At 43.9% G+C, this 21,582-nt stretch overlaps 1 protein-coding gene across 4 annotated transcripts in view; it reads right to left on the minus strand.

The window, feature by feature from the left end:
• The window catches only part of LOC138283852 (zinc finger protein 501-like), an 87,938-nt gene that overhangs the window by 42,085 nt on the left and 24,271 nt on the right, over positions 1 to 21,582 (minus strand). For all 4 annotated transcript variants that reach the window (XM_069222010.1, XM_069222011.1, XM_069222009.1 and 1 more), the window contains exons 4-5: positions 20,984 to 21,097; positions 18,586 to 18,696 (exon numbers count right to left, since the gene is read on the minus strand). In XM_069222010.1, the coding sequence (XP_069078111.1) occupies positions 18,586 to 18,696; positions 20,984 to 21,097 (225 nt within the window). The remainder of the gene's footprint in view (positions 1 to 18,585; positions 18,697 to 20,983; positions 21,098 to 21,582) is intronic.

The raw sequence follows: 21,582 nt of genomic DNA on the forward strand, positions 1-21,582 counted from the left end.
TTCTGACCCCATATTTTTTTCTTTTTGCTCCACCATGATATTTCTTACATTATTCTCAGGGCTTCTGAGGGTACTGCATCCGGAAGACTTACACAACATTTGGACCAATGGATCTGTGATCTACCACTGATCTCTTGTCGAGGAGACTGTAGCTGTAGGTGATAAAGGGAAGAAGACGTTGTCATCAACTGATACCTCAAGTGGGTTATTTAAGGACGCAAGGCTGACATCACCTGAGACATGCTTATGTTTACAGGTAATTTAGCTACATTTTGCCTGAACGAAACACCTGCTCTGCTACTTGTGTTTCATCTTATTCAGGTGCCCAGACATCATTACAATTGTTACAATTCAAACTACCTTTCTCTTCAGAAGCTGAGGCTGGCAGGTGGCAATGTCTCTAGAATGAATGGGTTTTCTGACAGCTTCATGTTGCACCCTACTGCAGTTCCCAGCAGCTATGAGACTACTGGAGCCTGTCAACTCTGTGCTTCTTTCCTTCACAACAAGCAGATGACTGACAGTGACCTTTTGACAGGTAGAATGCACTCTGGTGTGCAAGACACTTCGAAGATTTAGAAATGTTTATAATTTGTTAATTTAACATTACCATGCAGCACTTTTACCACTTAGTTGTTACCATGCAGCAAAGACGGTTCCAAATGTCAGCAAACACGCAAAATCAGGACTGAGTGTTCACTGACAATTGGAAGCGCCTTTGCGATTGTTTATTTGGTCGGGTCTGCTCCTGATCTCACGTGACACCCCGCACGATACAGAAGCTTTAAAGCTGTGTTGGGAGAAATATATATAATTTAGTTATATTATTTTTAAAAGACTAAGGGCCTTTGATTTTTAATGGGTTGATGGGTGGTAATGGTTTTTAATGATAAGAAAGGGCAAGGGGTAATATGGGGTTTTAGAATTCATGGTTGTGCAAGGGTAAAGAGGAAATGACGGTTCTAGGGTCCAGGGATGGGCAAAAATAAAGCAGCAGCAAGGGTTTTTTAAGGTTCAGGGATGGGAAAGGATAGTAAGTCAGTTTTAAGTTTCAAAGAAAAGTATGTGCAAGAGAAAGTATAGGATTTGTAAGGTTCAGGGGTGGGTAGGAGTAAAGTGTAGCAAGGGATATTCAGGTGTCAGGGATGGATAACAATAAGACGTTTTAGGATTCAGGGATGGGAATGGGTTAGTAAGGGGGGGTTTAGTGTTCAGAAGCAGGTGGAGGTATGGTGTAGTAAGAAGTTTGTTTAGCTTCAGGGGCAAGTAGGGGTAAAGAGAGGTAAGGGATAAAAAGGAGGACTGGGTGGGTTGCCTAAAGAACAGAAAAACGGTGTATTTTTAGGTTTTGCCTATACAGCACTTACACTGTGCTTGCGAAATCTCTTGTAAAGAACATTTTTTTAAAAATCTTAAAAGGAGCTGAGAGCCAGCCCATTACTTACCTATACTTACTACTGGCTGACTTCCACGTCACTGTCCATTCCAGTCTTCCTAGTGGTCAGCAATGGGCTTGGGATTCCTCAAAGGCTTCGAGTCGAGTCTTCGTCCGTGGAGCTTGGACCAAGTACTCATTTTGGTGGCCAGTGTCCTTACACTGGCAACAGGCTCCTGCAGGCACTCCTTTTCAATTTTAGGTTGAGCATAGCAGTGCGCAAGCACTTCTTTTCTGACGCGTTGGTATCTATGTGGGATTTTAACCACGCCCATCACTCTCACTCGTTCGTGGGCTTGCCTTTCATAAATCCTTTGATTAGATTAATAAATGTTTTATGTTTGTCCCTCCTTGGGGCAGTTTTGTTACCGCCTTGGCCATCGACCCGGTTACATGGATAATTGCACGTCTGCCGACATGTTTGACTGTGAGCGAACTTCTTTTTTCTTTTGTGTCTCTCCTTCACACTCACGGCAGTAGCGCTTTGAATTGACTTGCTTAAGTCAACTGTTTTACTTTTCATTTTCAATTTATATGGCAAGAAAAGTCGAGTTAGGAATTTACAACGCTAATAGCTCTAACTCGAGCAAACGAGAGACCCATTGCATTGCAAATGCTTGTTACTTTTTGGTATGAACCCCCCCCTTCATATTTTACTTTTCGGCACAACCCCTTCACCCTTCTCTTTAACCCACTTGTTGCGTTTTCAGTCAATATTCCCTTTCCGTGTCTTCGTCTGCCCAATCCCCCTCTCTCAGTCAGTCATCATGCTGTCTCCTTCACAGTTCCCCCATCCCATGTTGTTTGCTGCCCCCTCTGCCCAAAGCATCCTCCTGTATTGATAAAAACGTATGTCAAAACCAAAATAACACTTCTTAGTAGTAGTTACTCGCAATAAGTGTCACTCACAATGGGTGTGAATTTCACGAGGACCCTTAAAACATGGAATTGTCAAATGTATTAAACTGAAAATTTGCCAGCTATGTTAATGGCCTCGTGCCCTTTACAGATTCTGCACAAACGCTAGAGCTGCTTGATGAAATAACAGCCCTTTGACAGTTTTGCTTACGAATGGAGAGCTGTTATTTTCATCGATGTAATGACTATTTTCATTTTGCGTGATCATTTTTTTTTACTTCCATACGCTAACTGCTTTGGCAGTACCGCTCCAAGATGACAGCCACGTTTGATTACATCACGGCCAGTAATTTACTAGCATTACACCTCTTTGTGGTGGTTTTTTGTCGTTGTGTCCTTCTTGAATGTTTAAGATGAGTATGCTGCTGAAAGCAACATGGGCTCCTGTAGGTCCCATCACACTTCGCGTCCTTGGTTTCCAGGATGGTGGTAGATGTTTATAGTGACTGCACAAAGTAGGCTGTCATTGCCTCAGGTGCTATAGCCAGGCCATGCTGTCCTACATTTCTGTTTTGACATTTGCTCTCGGGAGCTCAGGTACGCAGCACGGAGCACCTTCGCTTGGCTGGACATGGGGCCCGACACGGTGGAGGACGATTTTGAATTAGAAACAGAGGAGACCGGGCCTCCTGATGTCTCGCCCACTCCTGATCCCAGAGACCATGGATGCTTTATTCAGCCTTGACCTCATTCAGGTCCCTGGAACACTCTATTTGTCTATTCTCTGGGGGGGGACCAAGCAGCCCCTCCAGACTCCACCCACGACAATGGAGATCCGTTATCCCCTCCAGTCCGGGCTGTCCCTGGTTCTCCTTGCGCTGCAGTCTCCACTCTTCCAGCACCTATAACCAAAGGTAGGTATGCCATACATGCCAACAGACCCTATTCAGACAAGAGACTCACAATTTTTTAAGCCACAAACAGCTTTATTTTAGCAGTCTCCCACCTGAAACTGCATCTGCTTCAATGAAAGTTTATGAGGAAAAATACAGCCCCCCCAAATCTTACTTTCAAATTTCCCTATTTCTAGTTTCACAGTGTTGGCAAGTATGGACTACCCACCTGCATGGACCACTTTCACTCTGGGAACTCTCACTGGAAGAACACTGGGTAGGGGTAGGTGACAGCCACTTGGTGGTAGTAATCTGTAAAGATGATTCCCACATATAGACCATTTCTATCTTCTTTATTTCTCAAGTACAATTCTCCGGACACTCTCTGGAAAGAACCACAAGACAATCTTTCATCCAGCCTCCTCTTACTGCGCTTTCCTTCTCACGCTTTCCCCTTCAACATTTCAGAACTCCCACACCTCCTACCTCACAATCTAGACAGTGGTGCACCTGTATGGTGTCCTACCGGTGACACTACAGATACATATTGGCCTACCCACGAACCCACCATCACAACATAGTCCTTACTGGGCTGCACTATCCGTTTTCCACAGGGGTAATATATATGTGATAAATGGTAACAATCCTTTTTTGGTACCTCTTCCTCTATTCTAGAAACCGTTCATTTTAACAATGCTGTAGATGAGATGAACTGTATCTCTGCTTGTCCACAGATCACCTTTTCCTGTCACTGCTTTTCCTTTCTTTTGTTTTTCCTGGTTCCCCACCTCCTCCTTCTGGTTGCTGCTCAAGGTGTGTCTGAGGGGAGCCCCGGGTGAATGAGAGTGCCCTGGACCAGACCCTGGGAGGCAGGGCAACCCGCCCTCCCCTTCGGCACCTCTTGTGAGCTCCACATGAGGGGAGACCCTTGTGTACCCAGTCAGTACGTGGGTGATCCCCTCTTCGTCGACTTCCCTCGCAGAGCAGCCAAAGGCTGCTGTTGGGACTCCTGTACTGTAATGAAAACTTGTATTATGTGTTTATAACAATAGTGAATGGATCAACTGATTTGTGGACATTTTCGATTCTCTTGTCCAAAGAAGGTGAATGAGTGAGATGTTATTTTGATTTGAGAACACTTTATATTTTAACATGTCCTGGATTATACCGAGGTAGTGGCATTGCCTTCATGGAGGGATAGCCATTACATCTGCTGCAGCAGCAGGTGCCCGACCCACCCATGCTTCTTGCCTGGCTCTGAGCCTGGGGAGCGGGGAATGGGTCGCGCGCAGTCCTCTGGTATACTCTAGAGGAGGCGGGCGAGCACACCTGCCGGTCTCCTCTCCCTCCTCGCAGTGCAGCAATGCCAGGTGTTTCACCAGAGAGGCCTGCCGCAAACGATGATGCAGTTCACAGCCCTCATGTCCTACTGCCTCCTCATCCGCCCCTGGCTATCACCAACTTCGCTACTGACGTTTGGGGAGCAGGTAATGTATAATAAGGCCATTCTGTTCTGTCACCCACTTCCTTTGGTTGTCATCAACTCATTGCAATATCTGAGGGCTACACATCTGCCATTTAAGTAAGACAGCAGAGGAGAGACTGCTACTCATCCTGATTTGGGCATTAATTTATTACATCTCCTCCATCCTGCCATTTGTCCACACATTCATCCAATAGTTGGCCTATTTACGTGAGCACAGGCTATATGCTCCCGCTGAATTTTGGCTTCTTGCATCGTGACACTAAGCTTCAAAGCAGGAGCTCTTCTCAATGTAGTTCTTCATTAAAAGAATTGGCCTTATAATAAATCATTAATTCATTTCACACAAATTGTCACACCAAGCAGAGCAGTGTACCTGCCGGACAAAAGGCATATCATGCTGGAGATTTTGGATTGCTGAGGACTGGCATTAGTTGAATACCCAGTATAGGGCTGTGATTATTTTGTGGACGTGAAAGTGATATAGGCCCTCATTTGAACCTCGGCGGTCTTTTTTCAAGACCGCGAGGTACCGCTGTGCTGAAGACCGCCAGTGCAGGCGGTTTTCCGCACAGCGTATTATGACTGCTGGCAGCCCTCTGCCCTTTTCCGGATGGAAAGCCGCCAGTAGCCATACTGGCGGTCGGTGGTGAAGTGGAGGCTGCTGTAATAATGTATTATAATGTAACAAGCCTATATTCTATTAGTATTCCCACCAAGGTACTAAAATTAATGAAATAAAACAACAAAAAGAACATTGTAAAATCAGGACTGGATCAACAACACTCCAATGGTTGTGGAGCATGGGTGTGAGGGTTTCTTTCTTCTGTATAGAAAAGGTCACTATCATAATGAACTCTATGGTCCGTTGAAGGCTACGGCCGAAACGCGTTACCATGTTTATGAGCACAGAGCACTTTAAAACTTTATAAATGGAATAATAAGGGTTTTGAATCTCATCCTGGTGGTGCCGCCTTATTTCTCCATTTTGAATTAGAATTTGCAACCAGCCTCGGGCAAGAGAGGCTCCTGGAGGGGAGAAACAAATGTCTAATGATATATTTAATGATATATTTAATGATATATTTATAAAAATGATTCAAGAATATCAGTCATTAGCATACTGAATGTGTGGTACGTTACCACAATGTAATACAACAAATTGTAAACTTGAACCCGTTTTAAAATATGCATGGTAAAGGCATGCTTGCTAATGACTGATATTTATCCAATTGTATTGTCAGAGAAAAATGCCATCCCTCGAGGTCAATTTTTAATTATTACCCTGAAATGGATACAAAAGTCCCAATCTCTGGCATATCAACACCTGGTATCTGGCAAATAATCCACGAATTGCAAATGTTTAAATATTTGTGTCCCAGTTAGTCATCAAAACAGATTCGATTTATTTTCCATTTCATTGCCACACAAATTCCAAGTGTCCCTCCCGAAAATAATTTTTGCTTCAAAAATTGCAAACCAACACAAATGATGAACGGAATGCGGAACCAATCAAACATTTACCCGAGTCACAGATCTTGATTAAATCCATCAATTATTTTGCTCACCAAGCCACCCCAGTTTGGACCCAGCTATATGCAAATCAGTCTTGACTCTGTTCCCCATGGGATCAGTCCAGCCTAAACTGCCAAGCCAGGCCCTCCCTGGACCAGAAACAAGCATCCTGGGGCCGATTTCAGGATATCACCCTTTATCAGCCAGGCTAGCTTGAATCCAGTGGCATAGTGAGCCCGGAACCCACGTCTGGGCATACCCAGCACACTTATGGTGACAAAAGCAAACAAACACAAATGAGGGACGGAATGCGGAACCAATCAAACATTCACCCCCAGTCACAGATCTGGGTTAAATCCATCAATTGTTTTGCAGCATTATCATCCTCTCAATTGTGTCCCCCTTTTATCCTTACTCCTGCAGGTCATCTGGTTGTTTTAATATTATTTTAAGATGCAAGCTTCCTACTGCAAGCAGTATCCATCTATGAGGCATGTCAGCACTCAATGCCAGTAGTCTGTGCCTGCCTAAAACAACTTGGTGGAGAACACAACTTTAAGCTACCCATTTAAGCTACTCCTCGATTTGCAGCTTTCACTGTACATGGACTCTGCCTCTGTTAACAGGCATGTTGAATATCAGAAGCAAGAGACAGCTCCCAGTCTCCAACAAACAGATGCTGTGACCAGGACTCATCTACTAGGTCACACAGTGAGGCAAGGTGCTGACTGATGCCTAACCGAACATACAGCAGGATGTAATAATTCATAGTGACAACAAAACTCGCACGCATGCTGAACAAAAAGGCAGGGTTGGGTGCAGAACAGCACAAGCTACTCACTGGTGCTGACGCAATCAACAATTACGGAATGCGGCCAACCGCAGAGGAAGATGGCCACTTACTGAAGCGGCTCCTGTAACCTACAGGCACCATTCCCTTAATATCCGCCACATAATCTGTCACCAGCACCAATAAGCCTATGTTCTGAATGCTTTTACCGGTGGGGATACTAGCTCTCCCTTTGTTTGGGCACAGTGATGCCCAAATTGGTTACTTCGAGGTGTGGCCTGCGGATGGCAGTGGAACCACGACCAAATAGGACCTCCGACAAAATCGCAGTAAGTGGAGGGGCCGCGTTGGCCCTAGAAGTCCCCCCTTATCCACGATCCAACACAACACCCCAGCAGAGATGCCACTTCAGGGAAGGTGACTGCTCCTGGTGCGTTGACCGAGCTTCTACGAGCGGCCCATGATCGGCCGCCACCCTGACTACAACAGCGGAAGGGCACCCTTGGGAAGCAGCGTTTAGCGCCTTCAGGACTGCTAGGTTTGCGGGTAAGGGCGGTGTTCCCTCGGGCAGACAGGAGGCGTACCAGCTCAAAGGAACTCGGAGACCCAATGCGCATACCAGGTATTGGCACGCAGAGACCGGAGCGTTACGGCCCACTAATCTGCACCTCTTAGGGCCCCGCAAGGTGGTGTGCACCCGCTAGGACAGGATTGAATCCCTGGGGGAGTGGAGAATCAAGAACCTCCCTGGATAGAGGCACCTGGGCTGGGCTCGGTTGCCCCTTGCTCCCCACTAAGTGCTCTAGTCAGTGCAAGACCAAGCGCTGGCAACGAACGGAGGTCAGATACAACTGCAGTGGCTTGATGATGAAGAGTAAAAGAGGGGGACCTGGTGCTGGAAAAATTCAGTGAGGTGGGGGCCCTGGACAGCTTCCTAACTTGTTGATGTGAAAGTACTGTCCTGTGCCCCATACCCAAGGGGAGGGGTGACGTCAGGGGCACCATCAGTAGTCAAATACCCCCATGTATTACAGAAAGACAGAACACCTCCGGCCCTAGCTCTCTTTGCCTGACCAGCTTCTCCAAACGTTTGTGGGTGATCTAGATAGGCCATTTTCCGTACCTTTGTATGTGTCATCAGTGAGGAGGATAGGGAGAACCGCCAATTTTGCCCAGGGTGAACCTAGACCTCTAGCGCAACAGGGGCTCAAGACGCAGTGCTGTGGATAGTTGATTCTATTGCCTGGCCCCCTGGACTCGATCCCCCCCTTGTAGTTTGGGTTCGTGGAGACTAAACAAAGTCAAATGTTCTTACGAGATCTTTCAGCCAGGGCCTATGACCACTGGGCTATTATTGCCCTTCAATGAGGTCTTTATGGACACTTTAATAGCCACACAGTCAAAACCCTGTTCTTGCCCACCGGTTAGCAGATGAGTAGCCCAACGACATCGAACAGCATGTGGTGACCCAGATGTTTTTCACTAAACACCCTACACCATAAATTCTCATTGCACAGGCTTCCACTAGCAAGGATAAACCCCTAACTCTTTCCCGACCAGTGGCACAGACAGGGAATTCAAATGGATTGATGCTTTTGGCAAGAGAATATTTTCAACTGCATTTTTGGCTCACAGGTTCTAAAATGCTGAATGCTTTCCTTACAGATACACAACGCACTCTGTAATATTTTAAGTTGTATCAGGCTGTAGCGTGCTTTGATCTCTGCTGCTCTGGGGAACTGCAAAATGCTCCCCCCAATTCTCATCCTCTGTTACTCCCATATCTTCCTGACATCTAAGATGTAGGTGCCTCAAGACTCTTTGAGTATTTCTCTGCAACTTTTGATATGTGAAGGGTATTGCCCTAGTGGTCATATGGCCGTCTAGTAGTCTGTTCTCTGGGGGGGGGGGGTCCATGGGAGTCCGGGGAGTTCTCCATACTTTCCTCGTCCTGCTGCTCTAAATGTGTGGTGCAGTCGTAGGTACTTAAACACTTGGAAGGTCGTTGTGTTGTATTCTGTCCTAAGCTGGTCAAAGGGAACCAGACCAATCACCTCAGGAGTAATGGGACTAAACTGATTTTGTAGTGGGATTTCTCCCCCCTGGAGATCCACAGTCCCAAATTTTTGAAGTGCCAATGTTCGACCCTTAATGGGATGGGGAGTCGTAAATTTTCCTTCGACGTGCCTATTGGGAATATCAGTGACTTCTCCCAATTGATTTTTAGCCCTGACTACCTCTCATATATCTCAAATATTTCTCCTAATCTCACCAGCACACATGCACTCTGGAACAGCAAAACCTTGTCAGCAGTCAAATAAAATCACAGAGCTTCTTTGGCACAAACAATGCATGAAGGACAAGATGCAGCAAAGTCTGTGATGATTTGTGCTAGCCTGTATACTACAGATTGCACTGACAGGACTGTTTGTACCAGTGTGGTCTTCAGGAGACATGCATTGATGTGGCCTACTAGGTTTTAGGCGATGAAAATATATACCTAATGGAAATGCCCTCTGATTGATCCATACTTTTTCGGAAAAAGCAGACTAAGCTCTATAGGGGTTCGAAGATAGCCAAAATAATGCACAATTGTTAGGGCTGTTGACAGCAGTGAAATAATTTCCCTACCAGTTCCATGAAGTCAGAGGCAACTGGATTTGCTTGGGCTATTAACAGAGGAAAACATTCAAATGGTGGTGCACCACCCAGTTTAATACATGCAGTGATGGCAGGCAAAGTGCAGAGCAGTAGGGAAAATATTCCTCCAACTCTTCCTCCCCAGGGCGGTTGGGGCCAGGAGCCAACCATTCCTCCCCAACTGGAGAGTCATTACATCAGAAAAATGGATCTTGCAGATAGTTCAGATAGACTTGTTTCTACCATGCATTTCCTTCCAACCCCATTTGCCTCCCAGACCAGAACAAATTTCAGAGGAGCCCTTGGAAATCCTGAAAGAGGAGGTGCTTGTTTTGTTCTCATAAGGTGCCATTGGGAAGATACAGGACTTGGTAAAAGGCGATGGATGTTATTTCTGCTATTTCTTCATCCTGAAAAAGGAACTCATTCCTAAAGAAGGGCAAATTCAAGATGCTCACATTGGCTTAGATTTGGTCTGCTCTGGAACCATGATTCCCTTCCAAATTACCTAGGCCCCTTGGGTGTTCATGAAAGTGATGACAGTGGTCACTGCCCATCTTTGAAAACATGTATTTCTGTACCTCTATGACTCGCTGCTGAACACAGGTTTGCCACAGGTAATTGTGGGCCACTTCCAGATGACAGCTGGCCTCCTGACATCGGTGAAAGTTTCCATTAGTGAGCTGAATAAGCACCTGACCTTCTCACATAGAATACCATTGATTTGAGTGGTAATTAACACAGGTGTTCAAAGCCTTCCCCTCACTACAGCAAGTTTGGCACATTAAGGGATCACAATGTTTCGATCAGACCATTGGTATGCCTGTTGCTGCAATCCTATACTGTAATTGGGATCAGGAGCCCAGCAACAATTAATTTGTCCAACGACAACCCACATACCAAATGCCATAGCTGCAACTTCAGAAGAGAAGACGCAAGCCACACTGCTCGATGAGCCACCTATTTGTGGGTCCCAAATGCCAACAAAGTAGTAGCTGAGAGCCTTAGGTCTCCAGTGGTTGCCAACTATGGGGATACTAGGGACTCTTCTGTTGTGGTCCAGGGTCTTGGGTTGGGGCTTTAGGGCCTTCAATACTGTACAGGATGGTGTAAGCACTGGGCCAGTGGCCAATTCTAAGCAGCTGAGAGAGCCTGCTGTCTTAATGAGTATAGTATAGCAGGAAAGAGGACAAAGGAAAAGTTAGGAGAGGGAAAGATTAGGAAAGGGCAAAGTGGTCAGGAGTATATTTGCTGGTACAATTAAATACTTGAACGTGTTAGTCTTATAAATAAAATATTTTAAGGAGCTTAAATAATTATTGTGTAGATAGCTAAAAACAGACAAGGTAGTAGAGAAAGGAGTAAGACGGTAGAGAGTTTCAGAGCATTCAGAGAAAATAATCCTGCAAGGTCTAGAACTGTGAGGGGGTAGTGCTTCAGAGAATGAAGGCGACAAAGAATAAACGATAACTATTTATTTATTTATGTTTTGGAACTCTAAATGAAGTCCACATAATAAAACAAGATAAAACATGCATACACGAGCAAAGACATAAAATATACATATATCAATGAACAACTGCTTGAAGTGTACATATAATAATAATAATAATCAGAGTTTGATCAATGAATCTCACACAATTGAGGCTACCTTGAACTTCTGAGCACATCGCCTTGCTCCCATATCTTTATTTGACCACCCGAAAAGAACCATTTTGCATTTTAAAACAAGTGTAAAACAATTTTTTTTTAAATTAAAAACTCTATGACAAAACAATTCATTTGGAGGGATGTACAAGGCGTGGAAAAACTCCAGTACCGACATTAGAGAGAGCCGAAGACAGATGGGTCTTAGCCATTTAAGGCGATAGAGGGTGAGGGATGGACAAACAAATAAAGCATGATTGAAGTCTTGAGTGTCAGTAGAGCAGAAGTTGCACTTTTTAGTTGAACCATACCATTTTGCCGACAATACATTTGAAGGTAACAATCCCCATCGCAGAAGCAACCAAAAAGCCTCACCCCATGCGGTAGGTTCCAGTTGACATATGGTTGGGCTTTTTTTGCTACTAAGGAATTTGATAAAAACTAGAATGATCTTTTTGCAAGGCTCTCTAAGTCCAATCGAAAACTTAAAGACCATGTTGCCTGTTTTAAACCGCTTTTCAATTGCGGGGAAGGAATAGCCAAGACCTGATTGGGATCTACCTCAAGCATTTCTAGGGCATACGTAAGGTTCTTAGAAAAGGTTTGCGTGAAGGCATTATTTTCCGCAAAGATTTCTTTTTGCAGTAGGGCCCTTAGGGTATTATCCTCAGCTTTCATGAGGGAAACAGCCCAACAGACGACCTCGGCTAGTCCCTGGGCAAACACACTTCTTAAGCCCAATTCCAGCCTTAGGACAGCCACCGACATGGCTGTATTTTCAGATAAAAGCTTTCTGAGGATCTTACCCTCCTGTAGATTCAGAAACCTCCATTTGGAGGAATATATGAATTACAAACCGTAGAGAAGAAAAGCGGGGATCTTAGCTCAATAAACCACTAGGAGATGGACAAAATGCCTTCTTCCCGTTGCCATATGTAACGCCCCCAAACCTTTTGCTTAAGCATCAGCTTTAGATTTATTAGAGATAATGTGGGCTACGTCACTAAGATTCCCGCATCCAATTTTCCCTAAAAAGGTATAAGATGTCATGATTTCCAGTTTTTGGTTGCCTAATGCCCAATGGAAATTAGAAAATTTCACTTTCTTGTTACCATGGAAGCGCAAAATCTTGCTCTTTGAAATATTAATCTTTAAAAAGTGGGACCCAGAGAAATGTGACAAAGATTGAAGATGGTTCTGTAGGCCTTTGGGGGGGTTAGATCAAAAATAATAATATCATCCGCATACAGCAAAAAAACAGACCGGGCGTCTGCCTAGTTTGGGGGGTGGGGGACCCTGGCTTTGACATAAGAGGGAGGGCAAATCTAAGATGTATAAGGAAAAGAGCAAGGGAGCCAGAAGGCATCCCTGCTTTAATCCATTCAGAGTAGGCATCTCGGGCAATAAGCCTCTACCCCCCCCCCCCCAAAAAAAGGATTCTGCACCAGGTGGAAGAGTGGAGAGCAAACAATAGCTCAAGAAGGGTGGGAGGAATACCCTTTCCCGATAAGAGATCTCTATCTACTTTATCAAATGCCGTTAAGAAATCGATAAAAGCGGTGCTAACTGCTCCACCTCTTAATTTCACATATCTTTATGTGATGACTGGTAACATTGCAATATTGTCTTTTGTACCACGATTGCACCTGAACTCTGCTTGCTCCAAGGAGATAATATTATTCTCCTCTGCCCAATCGGTAAGTCTTGAAAGCACACATTTTGCAAAGATTTTCCCTACTGCATCTAGAAGGGCCGATAATTAGCGGGGCAATTACGGTCACCCTTCTTAAATAGAGGTATAATAATACTACTGGTCCATGAGGGAGGGGTACATCGAGAGATAAAGCACCTACGAAAAACCACAAATAAGATCTTACTCCAGGGACCAATATCTTGTTTTACTAAGGAAATGGGCACATTATCAGGGCCCATTGCAGCAGAGAAACGCATAGAGCGAATGGCTTGTTCTATCTCCTTTACTGACGGGAAGGGGGTTGGATACAGCTCCTTACTTTCATGGGGCCAAGGAAATACCACCCCATTTGAGGCATCAGGAAGTGGATGAATTCAGACCACCGGGTACTAGGTATGGCGATGGGAGAAGATCAAATTTTGGTTCCGCAGCCCTCCCCAACCAGGGCCCAAAAACGTCTATCTTGACCCTTTACTGCTGCCTCCCTGAGAAGGAATCCAAAGCTTATTACAAGCATTGCTTGTGATGCGTAGATTCACACGATTCCTTCTCCTTTTTAATAGAGTCACCCTGGCGTTTCTTATGGATGAGTAGTCTAGATACTGAGCACGAACCAAGCTGTTTATTTCCCTGTTCAAGGCGAGAGGAGGACACAAGATAATCCTCTGGCTACTTCTGGGGGTGTTCGGGGGAGAGTTAATTATCAAATCAGACATAAATTTCGTAAAATTATTCAGTTCATTCCCCTCCCAGGTATTCAAGACTACAACCATGGAATCCAATGTCTCCCTGATACCTAACAACCTTCTAGGATCCCAATGGGTCCTTCCTGTTTTTTTTCCCCAAAGACGATACTGAAGTTGCGTTCCATAAGGAGATTAAGCAAGAGTTTCCATCTTTTATTTGTTCTAATCGAGGAAGGGAAAAGCCAATCTGGAATTTGCAAGGCTGTCTCTCAACCTTGCGGACTTGTGATATGGCATGGTTAGATATCTTACAATTTAGGTCACCGACCAAGACTATAAATGTAGGAGACTCACTAGCCATAGCATTTGTTTATGTGGGCAAAAATCTTTTGTTTCAAAACATCATGGCACAAATCAGGCAGGTTATAAGTGTTTATCAATAACAAAGAGATAAAACCTGTATTATTTTGCAACTGGAGAGATAAAGCCATAAAAAGGTTACTGGGGTCTTTAAAACATTCAAAGTTCCACCTAAGCCTAGTTCACACCTAGGCCACACCTCCCTTGGCATGCCCCTCCTAGATGGGGTAGCCTTGCAATTGGTAACATAATAATCATCCCACAATAGCTCTCCATCGGCCCATGTCTCCTGAAGGCAAATCAAATTGAGTTTTAGGGAGTTAAAGAACAATAACATTTCCTTCACATATTTTACCCCTGCAATATTCCAGGAGATAATATTTAGGCCTGCACTAGTTAAAGTAGCTGGATAGTGGTCTGGGCCCCCGCGCCTGAGACAAGACGCCCGAGAGCCAACTCCACCCATCCAAATCAGAGACACTTTTGACAGGAAAAGCCTGTATCTCCCGCACAAACACCTGTCTATCGTTTCCAGCTAATGAGAACTTAAGGGACTGCATGTCCATCCTAGGCCTAGACTCATGATGACCAGGCTGATTGAAGAACTCAAATACTGGATAGCAGTCTGTAGGCCTATCTAAGGACCATCCATGCTCCTCTGGAGTTGACAAAGTAGGTAAAGTTAGCCCTGGAGAGGGGCAGAGCTCCATAGTAGGATGAGCGATCGAATTTAAAGACTCCAGACAGACTCGTGAGGAATCACGTATCTCAGAAAAATGTACTTTTCTTCCGCCTTTTTTTTATTAAACCTTCGGGTCGGCTTTTTTGAGATTATCTCACTTTAAAGGATTGTCCTCTTACGTTACTTGTTTTTCTTATGTTTTCCTTCCACTTTTGTTTTAAGGAGACTGCATATCCGTGGAGCCCTTCTTATGGTTAGATGGAATTTTGAAGATTGGGAATATCTCCTGGGCAGCAGGGTTAAGATTTTCCTCTTGCATAGTGACGTCTTGGTGTGAATCAAAAATAAAAAAGTCTACTGGGCTATCCTGCAAAGACCTTTTATCACGTGGTTTATTTCTATGAGATTTAGAGGTTTGTGTACTTGCCTCATCTCTAGAACCCCCTACTAAAAGGGGTCTGTTCCTTTGTGGACAATGATGTGAATGATGCCACGAACCGTGCCTCACAAGAGTCTATGGGCAGATGCCAATTTTTGTTATCTTTAGTTAGTTCCTTCAGGATAGCCGTCACTGATTCAAGGATACAGTCTGATCCACCTACACATTTCTCCAGCAATTTTAGGATAGAAGAGAGCAGATTTTCCGAGCTATTAAAGGAGGCAGAAAACCTAACCTCCTGATCTGGGGGCTGACTAGGCAATGCACTACTTGGATCATGGACTAAGCTCGTGGAGAGATGAGAATAGACAGAATCTTGTTGAGAGGTAAGACTATTGAACAGCTGTAATCCTATGGAAAGGAGCACAGGTAGAGGACCTCCAGGAGGCCTCCCAGAAGGCGAAGAGTGGTCCTTTACCATACACCCGTATCTACTGCCGAAATTTAAGTCCAAATCGGGCAGGGTAAAGTCATGAAGGTCAGTAACTGACGAATCGATAGGCTTTAACTGAGCAGCGGGTTCTTGAGGTGCTAACATGAGCTGCTCCAATGGGTGGGAATTAGAAAACGACAGGCGGAGGGAGGAGGAGGAGGAGGAGAGAGGAGGTTGAATTCCAAGCAGGCTTAGGCCCTTCTAAGAACCCTGAGTATGCTCTGCGGTTACTGAAGGAGAGAATGGGGTAACTAGCTCCTCCAATACCTTCAAATCCCCCCCTGAACTGTTCTCCACTTGGCAAACATTTTGTAAGGCAATTTTTGCAAGTATTCATTTAACTCCATATCTTCAGTCGGGTCAACAGAGATGTCGCATTTCAACTCGACCTGGGGGGGATTTTACCTTTCTACCAGAAGGAGAATAATTGACTCTGACCTTTTAGCTGGATAGCCAAAATGCCTTTATTTCGAAGAGGGTTAGATCTAGTTTTTACACAGGCCCTTCCAAAGTCATAGTTTCCTCCTTCAGAGATCCTCCAAGGACCGGGGTATAGTAGAACGGATAAATCAGGCGGTAAGGCAACTCAGGCTTAGAGAAAGGCAGGTCTGTAAAGAGAGAACAACTGACAGGCAGGGACCACTGTCTCATGACAATATTGCAGGACAATATTGAGCACAATATTGAGCGCCGCCTCAACCCCTGCCTCCCCACTGCTGTATTCTGATTTAGACACCATAGGCTGGGGGGCACGAGCACGCTCAGAAGTAATCTACTGTAGAATTATAGAACCAGGCAATATTGCACTGCCGCCGTTGAATATTACTAGTCAGTGGAGCGATGAGTGGCGATGTATGGGGCGATTGTGAGGGTCAGGTGAAGTTTTTGTTGGGGGCGGTGGAACGATGAGTAGTGTGTGGGCACGAGGGATCAACACCCAAAGATTGGAGTTCAAAGAACAATACAAAGTTGCGAAGGGTGAGCTGACCTTGCACTAGTACCAGCAGCAGAACCAGTACCAGCAACAGGACCCACTCAACACCCACCCGTCTCCGGGATTTCCAGTACACCGGGACTCACTAGCTCATTGAGGGGTATCAATGCCGCCACTCTGGCCCTCCACCTGAGTGCTGGTCAACCTTGAGCCTCCTCGAAACCACGATGCCTGGCTCCTCGCTCCTCTTTCCCAATTCCAACTGGAGGGCAACCAGAAGGCAGCTAGAGGCAAGGGCCGCCAGAGCACTGCGCCTCCGTCCGTCCGTCAGGAGAGTGATGAAAGTTGGGGTTGCAACGAGGACGGGGGGGTAGAGAGGCTGAGGGGAGAAGAGCTCTGCGGGCCCCCACACCTTCTCCCGGCCCGCTCTCTGTGTTCGCAACCCGCTCTCGGCATTCCTGGCTCTCGGCGTTCCTGCCACTCAGAGCCATGCCGCGCTGCTGCCGGACCCCGCCCACCTGCATATGAGTGCGCCTGAGTGCAGCTGACGTTCTCCGATTCCCATCCAGTCAGTCAGAATAACGAAAACCTAACTGAATGGCAGACGTAGGGAAGCAAGTAAGTGATTAGGTAAATCAAGAGCGAGATGATAACTGAAACTTTAAGAAATAGGCAATGTGAATGGAGAACAGTAGAAATGGAGAGTAGGCTAGAACAAGATTTTAAGCGAATGAACACATGCACCATTTGCCTGACAGTTTGCACAAGATTTGACCAGGCAAAAATTAGCCAAGCCAAAACTATTGAACTGCAACATTTGTGCCCGAGTTGTAATCTTGAGTCAGCTGCCAAAAAAAGTTATCATCCAACATGGGATTATCTCTTAGATCATAATCGGGGCCTGTCAAATCATGCCTCAAATATGTGTTTTTCATCAAGTTATAAGATTTCAACATCAATCATTAGAATGGGTGAATGTATCAGCCATTAAAAAGGTCTGTATTTAATCTCTCCTAAAGAGTTGCTAGCTAATTTATTTCTATTGTCCAGTCTCCTATACTTCCATTTATAATCTTTTTTTACCTTCTGTTACTGTCTTGTTTTCATCAGTAACACAATTTGACCACTGTCAGTAAGTGTACTGTGTTGTCAAAACAAAGCTCAAGAAGTGAACGGAACACATGTAAATGGCTAATGTGATTATGTTAATATACCTGGTAAGTGTATGTTATTTTGAGAATTCTGATCAAATTAAGTAAAATACAGATTCTTCAGAAATTATTAAATTGTGTAAAATGTACCATGAGTATCATTTTGCAGTATTTATTGTGGCTGTGGAATGCCATGCTTCCAGTGCTTAGGACGATAAGGAGGGAAAAGAGTTCACCATCACAATACTGCCATGATGTCATGCCAGAATCTTCCTTCCACCTGCTGTGTGCAACTAACACACATGCATCATTCAATCAACTTTGGGTACTATGTGTGGTACATGAATGACCAGCCTGCCTGTGTACAGTCTTTCTTCATACATTCAGTACATTGACATGCATACTGGGGTCTCTTTTTAATACACATTGTAAAGATTCTTTCTTCTCCATTGCTGACAGAAGCACTGTTCATCTTGTATTTTGCGCTCCCAACCACAAGTTGGTTAAGAAGAACCAACTGGTTTCAGCTCTGTAACAAACAGGCCTGTGCTACCAATATGATTCATACCCCATCCAACATAGAATGTTCTTGATGATCCAAATGAAATTAGTTTAAACTACAGTTTCCCTTATTTCTGTAGCCATGCCGATCCACCTCATATCCAATGCTCTAGGGATTCTGGCTTACTGCAACCCTTCATCTGACTCCAGAAATATAAAAAAACTGGAGCTGCACTTTGCATTGTGTTCCTCCTTAGCACTGACCACACTGACCCCTGCCGTCACAAGCAGATTCCATTACAGAACACTCCAGAGAACAAGAAAGGTGGGGGCAGAGGGTGAGTAGACGTCACAGTAGATGACTGGTAAAACACACTTTCCCAATTGTAGGTGACTCACATTTTATCTTTCCATGATTGTAAGTAGAAAATAATTCTTTTCTTACCTGTGTGACAAGCTATACTTTCCCTTCTAACAGTGTCTTGATGGCTCATGGGGTAGGAATCCTCCTCTTCTTTAATGCTCAATGAAATTATAGGAATTATGGTTTTGTGACCTAAAGCAAATTAAAAAAGCTTTGTTGAGAGTTCTATTTAAGTTGCTTAATTTGCACAAGAACATGCACTGCATTGTAAACCAGTATATGTGACCTCTGAAGAGAAGCCAAATATGAGAGTTGGGGAATTGTATTATTTGGTCCATGTTGTCCACTTCATAGATGACATTCACTGAAAAACCGTAGCCAAGATTAACTAAAAGATAGCGTCAGAAGATGTAACAAAAGAAAAGCGTGGTTCTTGTGATACAATGTCTATGGCGCAAAACCCCAAACTGCACAGCCATAATTCTCACCATCAGCTGCTTATGACATCATACAAGACATGACACTGTAATCAGGTGAATCCTATGGGCCACTGTCTCTTACTGCCATAAATACTTGCAAAGATAATAGCATATTAGTTACTTCCAATCTTACTAGATGTAGTGCACCTGGATCAATCAATTCACTGTTCGCTCTCCTTCATCAATAAAACTCAGATATTAAAGCAATGGTAGTCCTACTAGACCGAATCGAAGCCTTTGACAATAGAAATTCTTATGAGCTATACTCAAAAGGACAGGTATGTTGCCTCATTTATTCATTAATTGGACTATGTTTTTATATGCTGCCCTAAGGCCTAAAGAAGTAGTTTCTGGCGCAATGATTATAACACGTGGCACCACACAAGAGTACTGATTATTATGAATTCTTTTTTTTTTTGCCACAGCACTGAACCCCTCTACGTACTGCCTACGACAGCACGTCTCATATTGTGCATTAACCTACATAGAGTGCAAGGTCCTTATATGACTGTCAACAGATGATATGGTGGTCTATGGTTAGAGACCTGTAGACCAATCGGTCATCTGTTGTAATATATTACATTTGCTTAACTTTCAGGCGTCAGTATCAACTGGAATAAATCATAAATTTTCCCTATCATATCCATAAAAGAAGAATGCCTCTTGAGGATCCAATAAAATGGTGCATAGACTCAGTGAGAAATGTAGGGATTTGGATTGACTGGGCTACAGATACCATGTTCTGAGAAAATGATGGTGTCATAATTTCTAATTTAGAGACCCAGGTGGATTGATAGCTTTCTCTTCTAATTTCCCAAGCTGGCAGGATTTAATTAACTAAAATGATTATCTTTTGGGAAATTCTATATATTTTCAATAATATTCCTATATCATTGCCTAGGCGCTTGTTTAATACACTCAGATCTTTACTGATTAAACTAGCCTTGGTGGGGTTGCAGTGCCCGATTTTGAGCTGTCTGCTCTGTGCTCAGTCCCTTTACAATTAGTGGTTGAAAAGATATGGCTCTAAGCCCACTGTAGGTTTTTGGTATGGACAAGAGAAGTGTTTTGACAACAAACAGCTAAACGTCTGTAGAGGGGACTTAAAAGATATTAGTTTAGTCAATGCACTATACACACACTAAGGGTAAAATCACAATGAAACACAATTATGCAGTTATCTTTTGCCTACTTTGGAGACAAAAGAAAGGTCAATTTAAGGTAGTTTTTAAGGTAGTGTTTTTCTCCTACATGCCACCACCTCTTATTCTCAAATGTAAGATTTATTTATACCAAAAGACACTGCACAATTCAATGTAATATATCAACTATATGAGCTGTTGGGCAATAATGACTTTGTTCCAAGGGACAAAGGGTAAACAAATATGCAATCTGTAGATCACTGTATGTAATTGAAGTTCTTTAGTTACCAATGACTCCCTACAACCTAGTTTTAGCACACACCTTCTGCCATCTGAGATGTCGCAGCTAGATCACCCCCACAGATGTCATTGGGTGGATCCGTAGGCATATGAGCCAGTATTCCTGGAGAGTACGGCAATGTCTTGAAAGAAATAACAAGGCAGCAAGCTACGTAAAGTAAGTATATTCCTCCTGGTTACTCAGTGAACTCAAAAAATTAAAACTTTCAGGGGTGCATTGGACTGGAAGGATTCTTGGTTCTTCGTTAATTCTAGAAGGACCGCTTATCCTTTAAAGAAAAAACTACCATGTTGTATTTTTTCCTCTCTGCACAGAATTGAGAAATCAGACCTTATGTTGCTCATTTATTGCAATACACAGGTTATATTTTGCTTAAGCAAAAGCGATTAACCCTTTTACATGTATTGAACAATTAGTACATTTTACAAGCCCTCTGACTTTTAACACTTTACTCAACCACAAAAATTCAGGGGGAGGGTCTTCACATCTTTCCAACCCCCCTCCCCTTAGAAATAGCTAGTTAAGGGCCTAGCAAACCACTATAGATTTTTACTGACCTGTGCTGGAGCGGTCAAGGCTCTGCCTTCCGTTAGTATCCTGAACCTCTTCCCCATACTGGTCCTCATCTGAATTCATCCCAAATATCACATCAGGACTGGTAAGGGTATCACCTGTTAAATAAACATGACTTCTGTCATTTATGCTGGATCCTAAACAGTTCACCCTGGATGCTAACCTCTGTATTCCACAAAAACCATTACAGTAGTAATACTATAAAACAATAACATAGCTAAGATCAACTTCCCCTCCCCATCTAGGATTTACAAATAAATTAACGTGCACAATACACTTCACAATAAAAATATCACTTCACTATCAAATATAGGTCTTGGAAGACAGTGATGATCATTTAGGAGAGTACTACAGAGATTTATAATGTGCAGAAGGGTCTCATTACTGTCAATACCCAAACAACAGACCTGGCTAGATAATTAGCCCAGCATTCCCTAAATGTGCTATGGCAAACAGCACATACTCTTGACATATATCCCAAGCCACAGACATTGACAGTTATTCATGTGACTTAAATCTTGTGTAAATGAAATCAGCCTTAATTTTTTATTCTTGATATTTAATCTGATTAGCCTAGACATAG

Source organism: Pleurodeles waltl, chromosome 3_1 (assembly GCF_031143425.1).
Source record: "Pleurodeles waltl isolate 20211129_DDA chromosome 3_1, aPleWal1.hap1.20221129, whole genome shotgun sequence".
NCBI lineage: Eukaryota > Metazoa > Chordata > Amphibia > Caudata > Salamandridae > Pleurodeles > Pleurodeles waltl.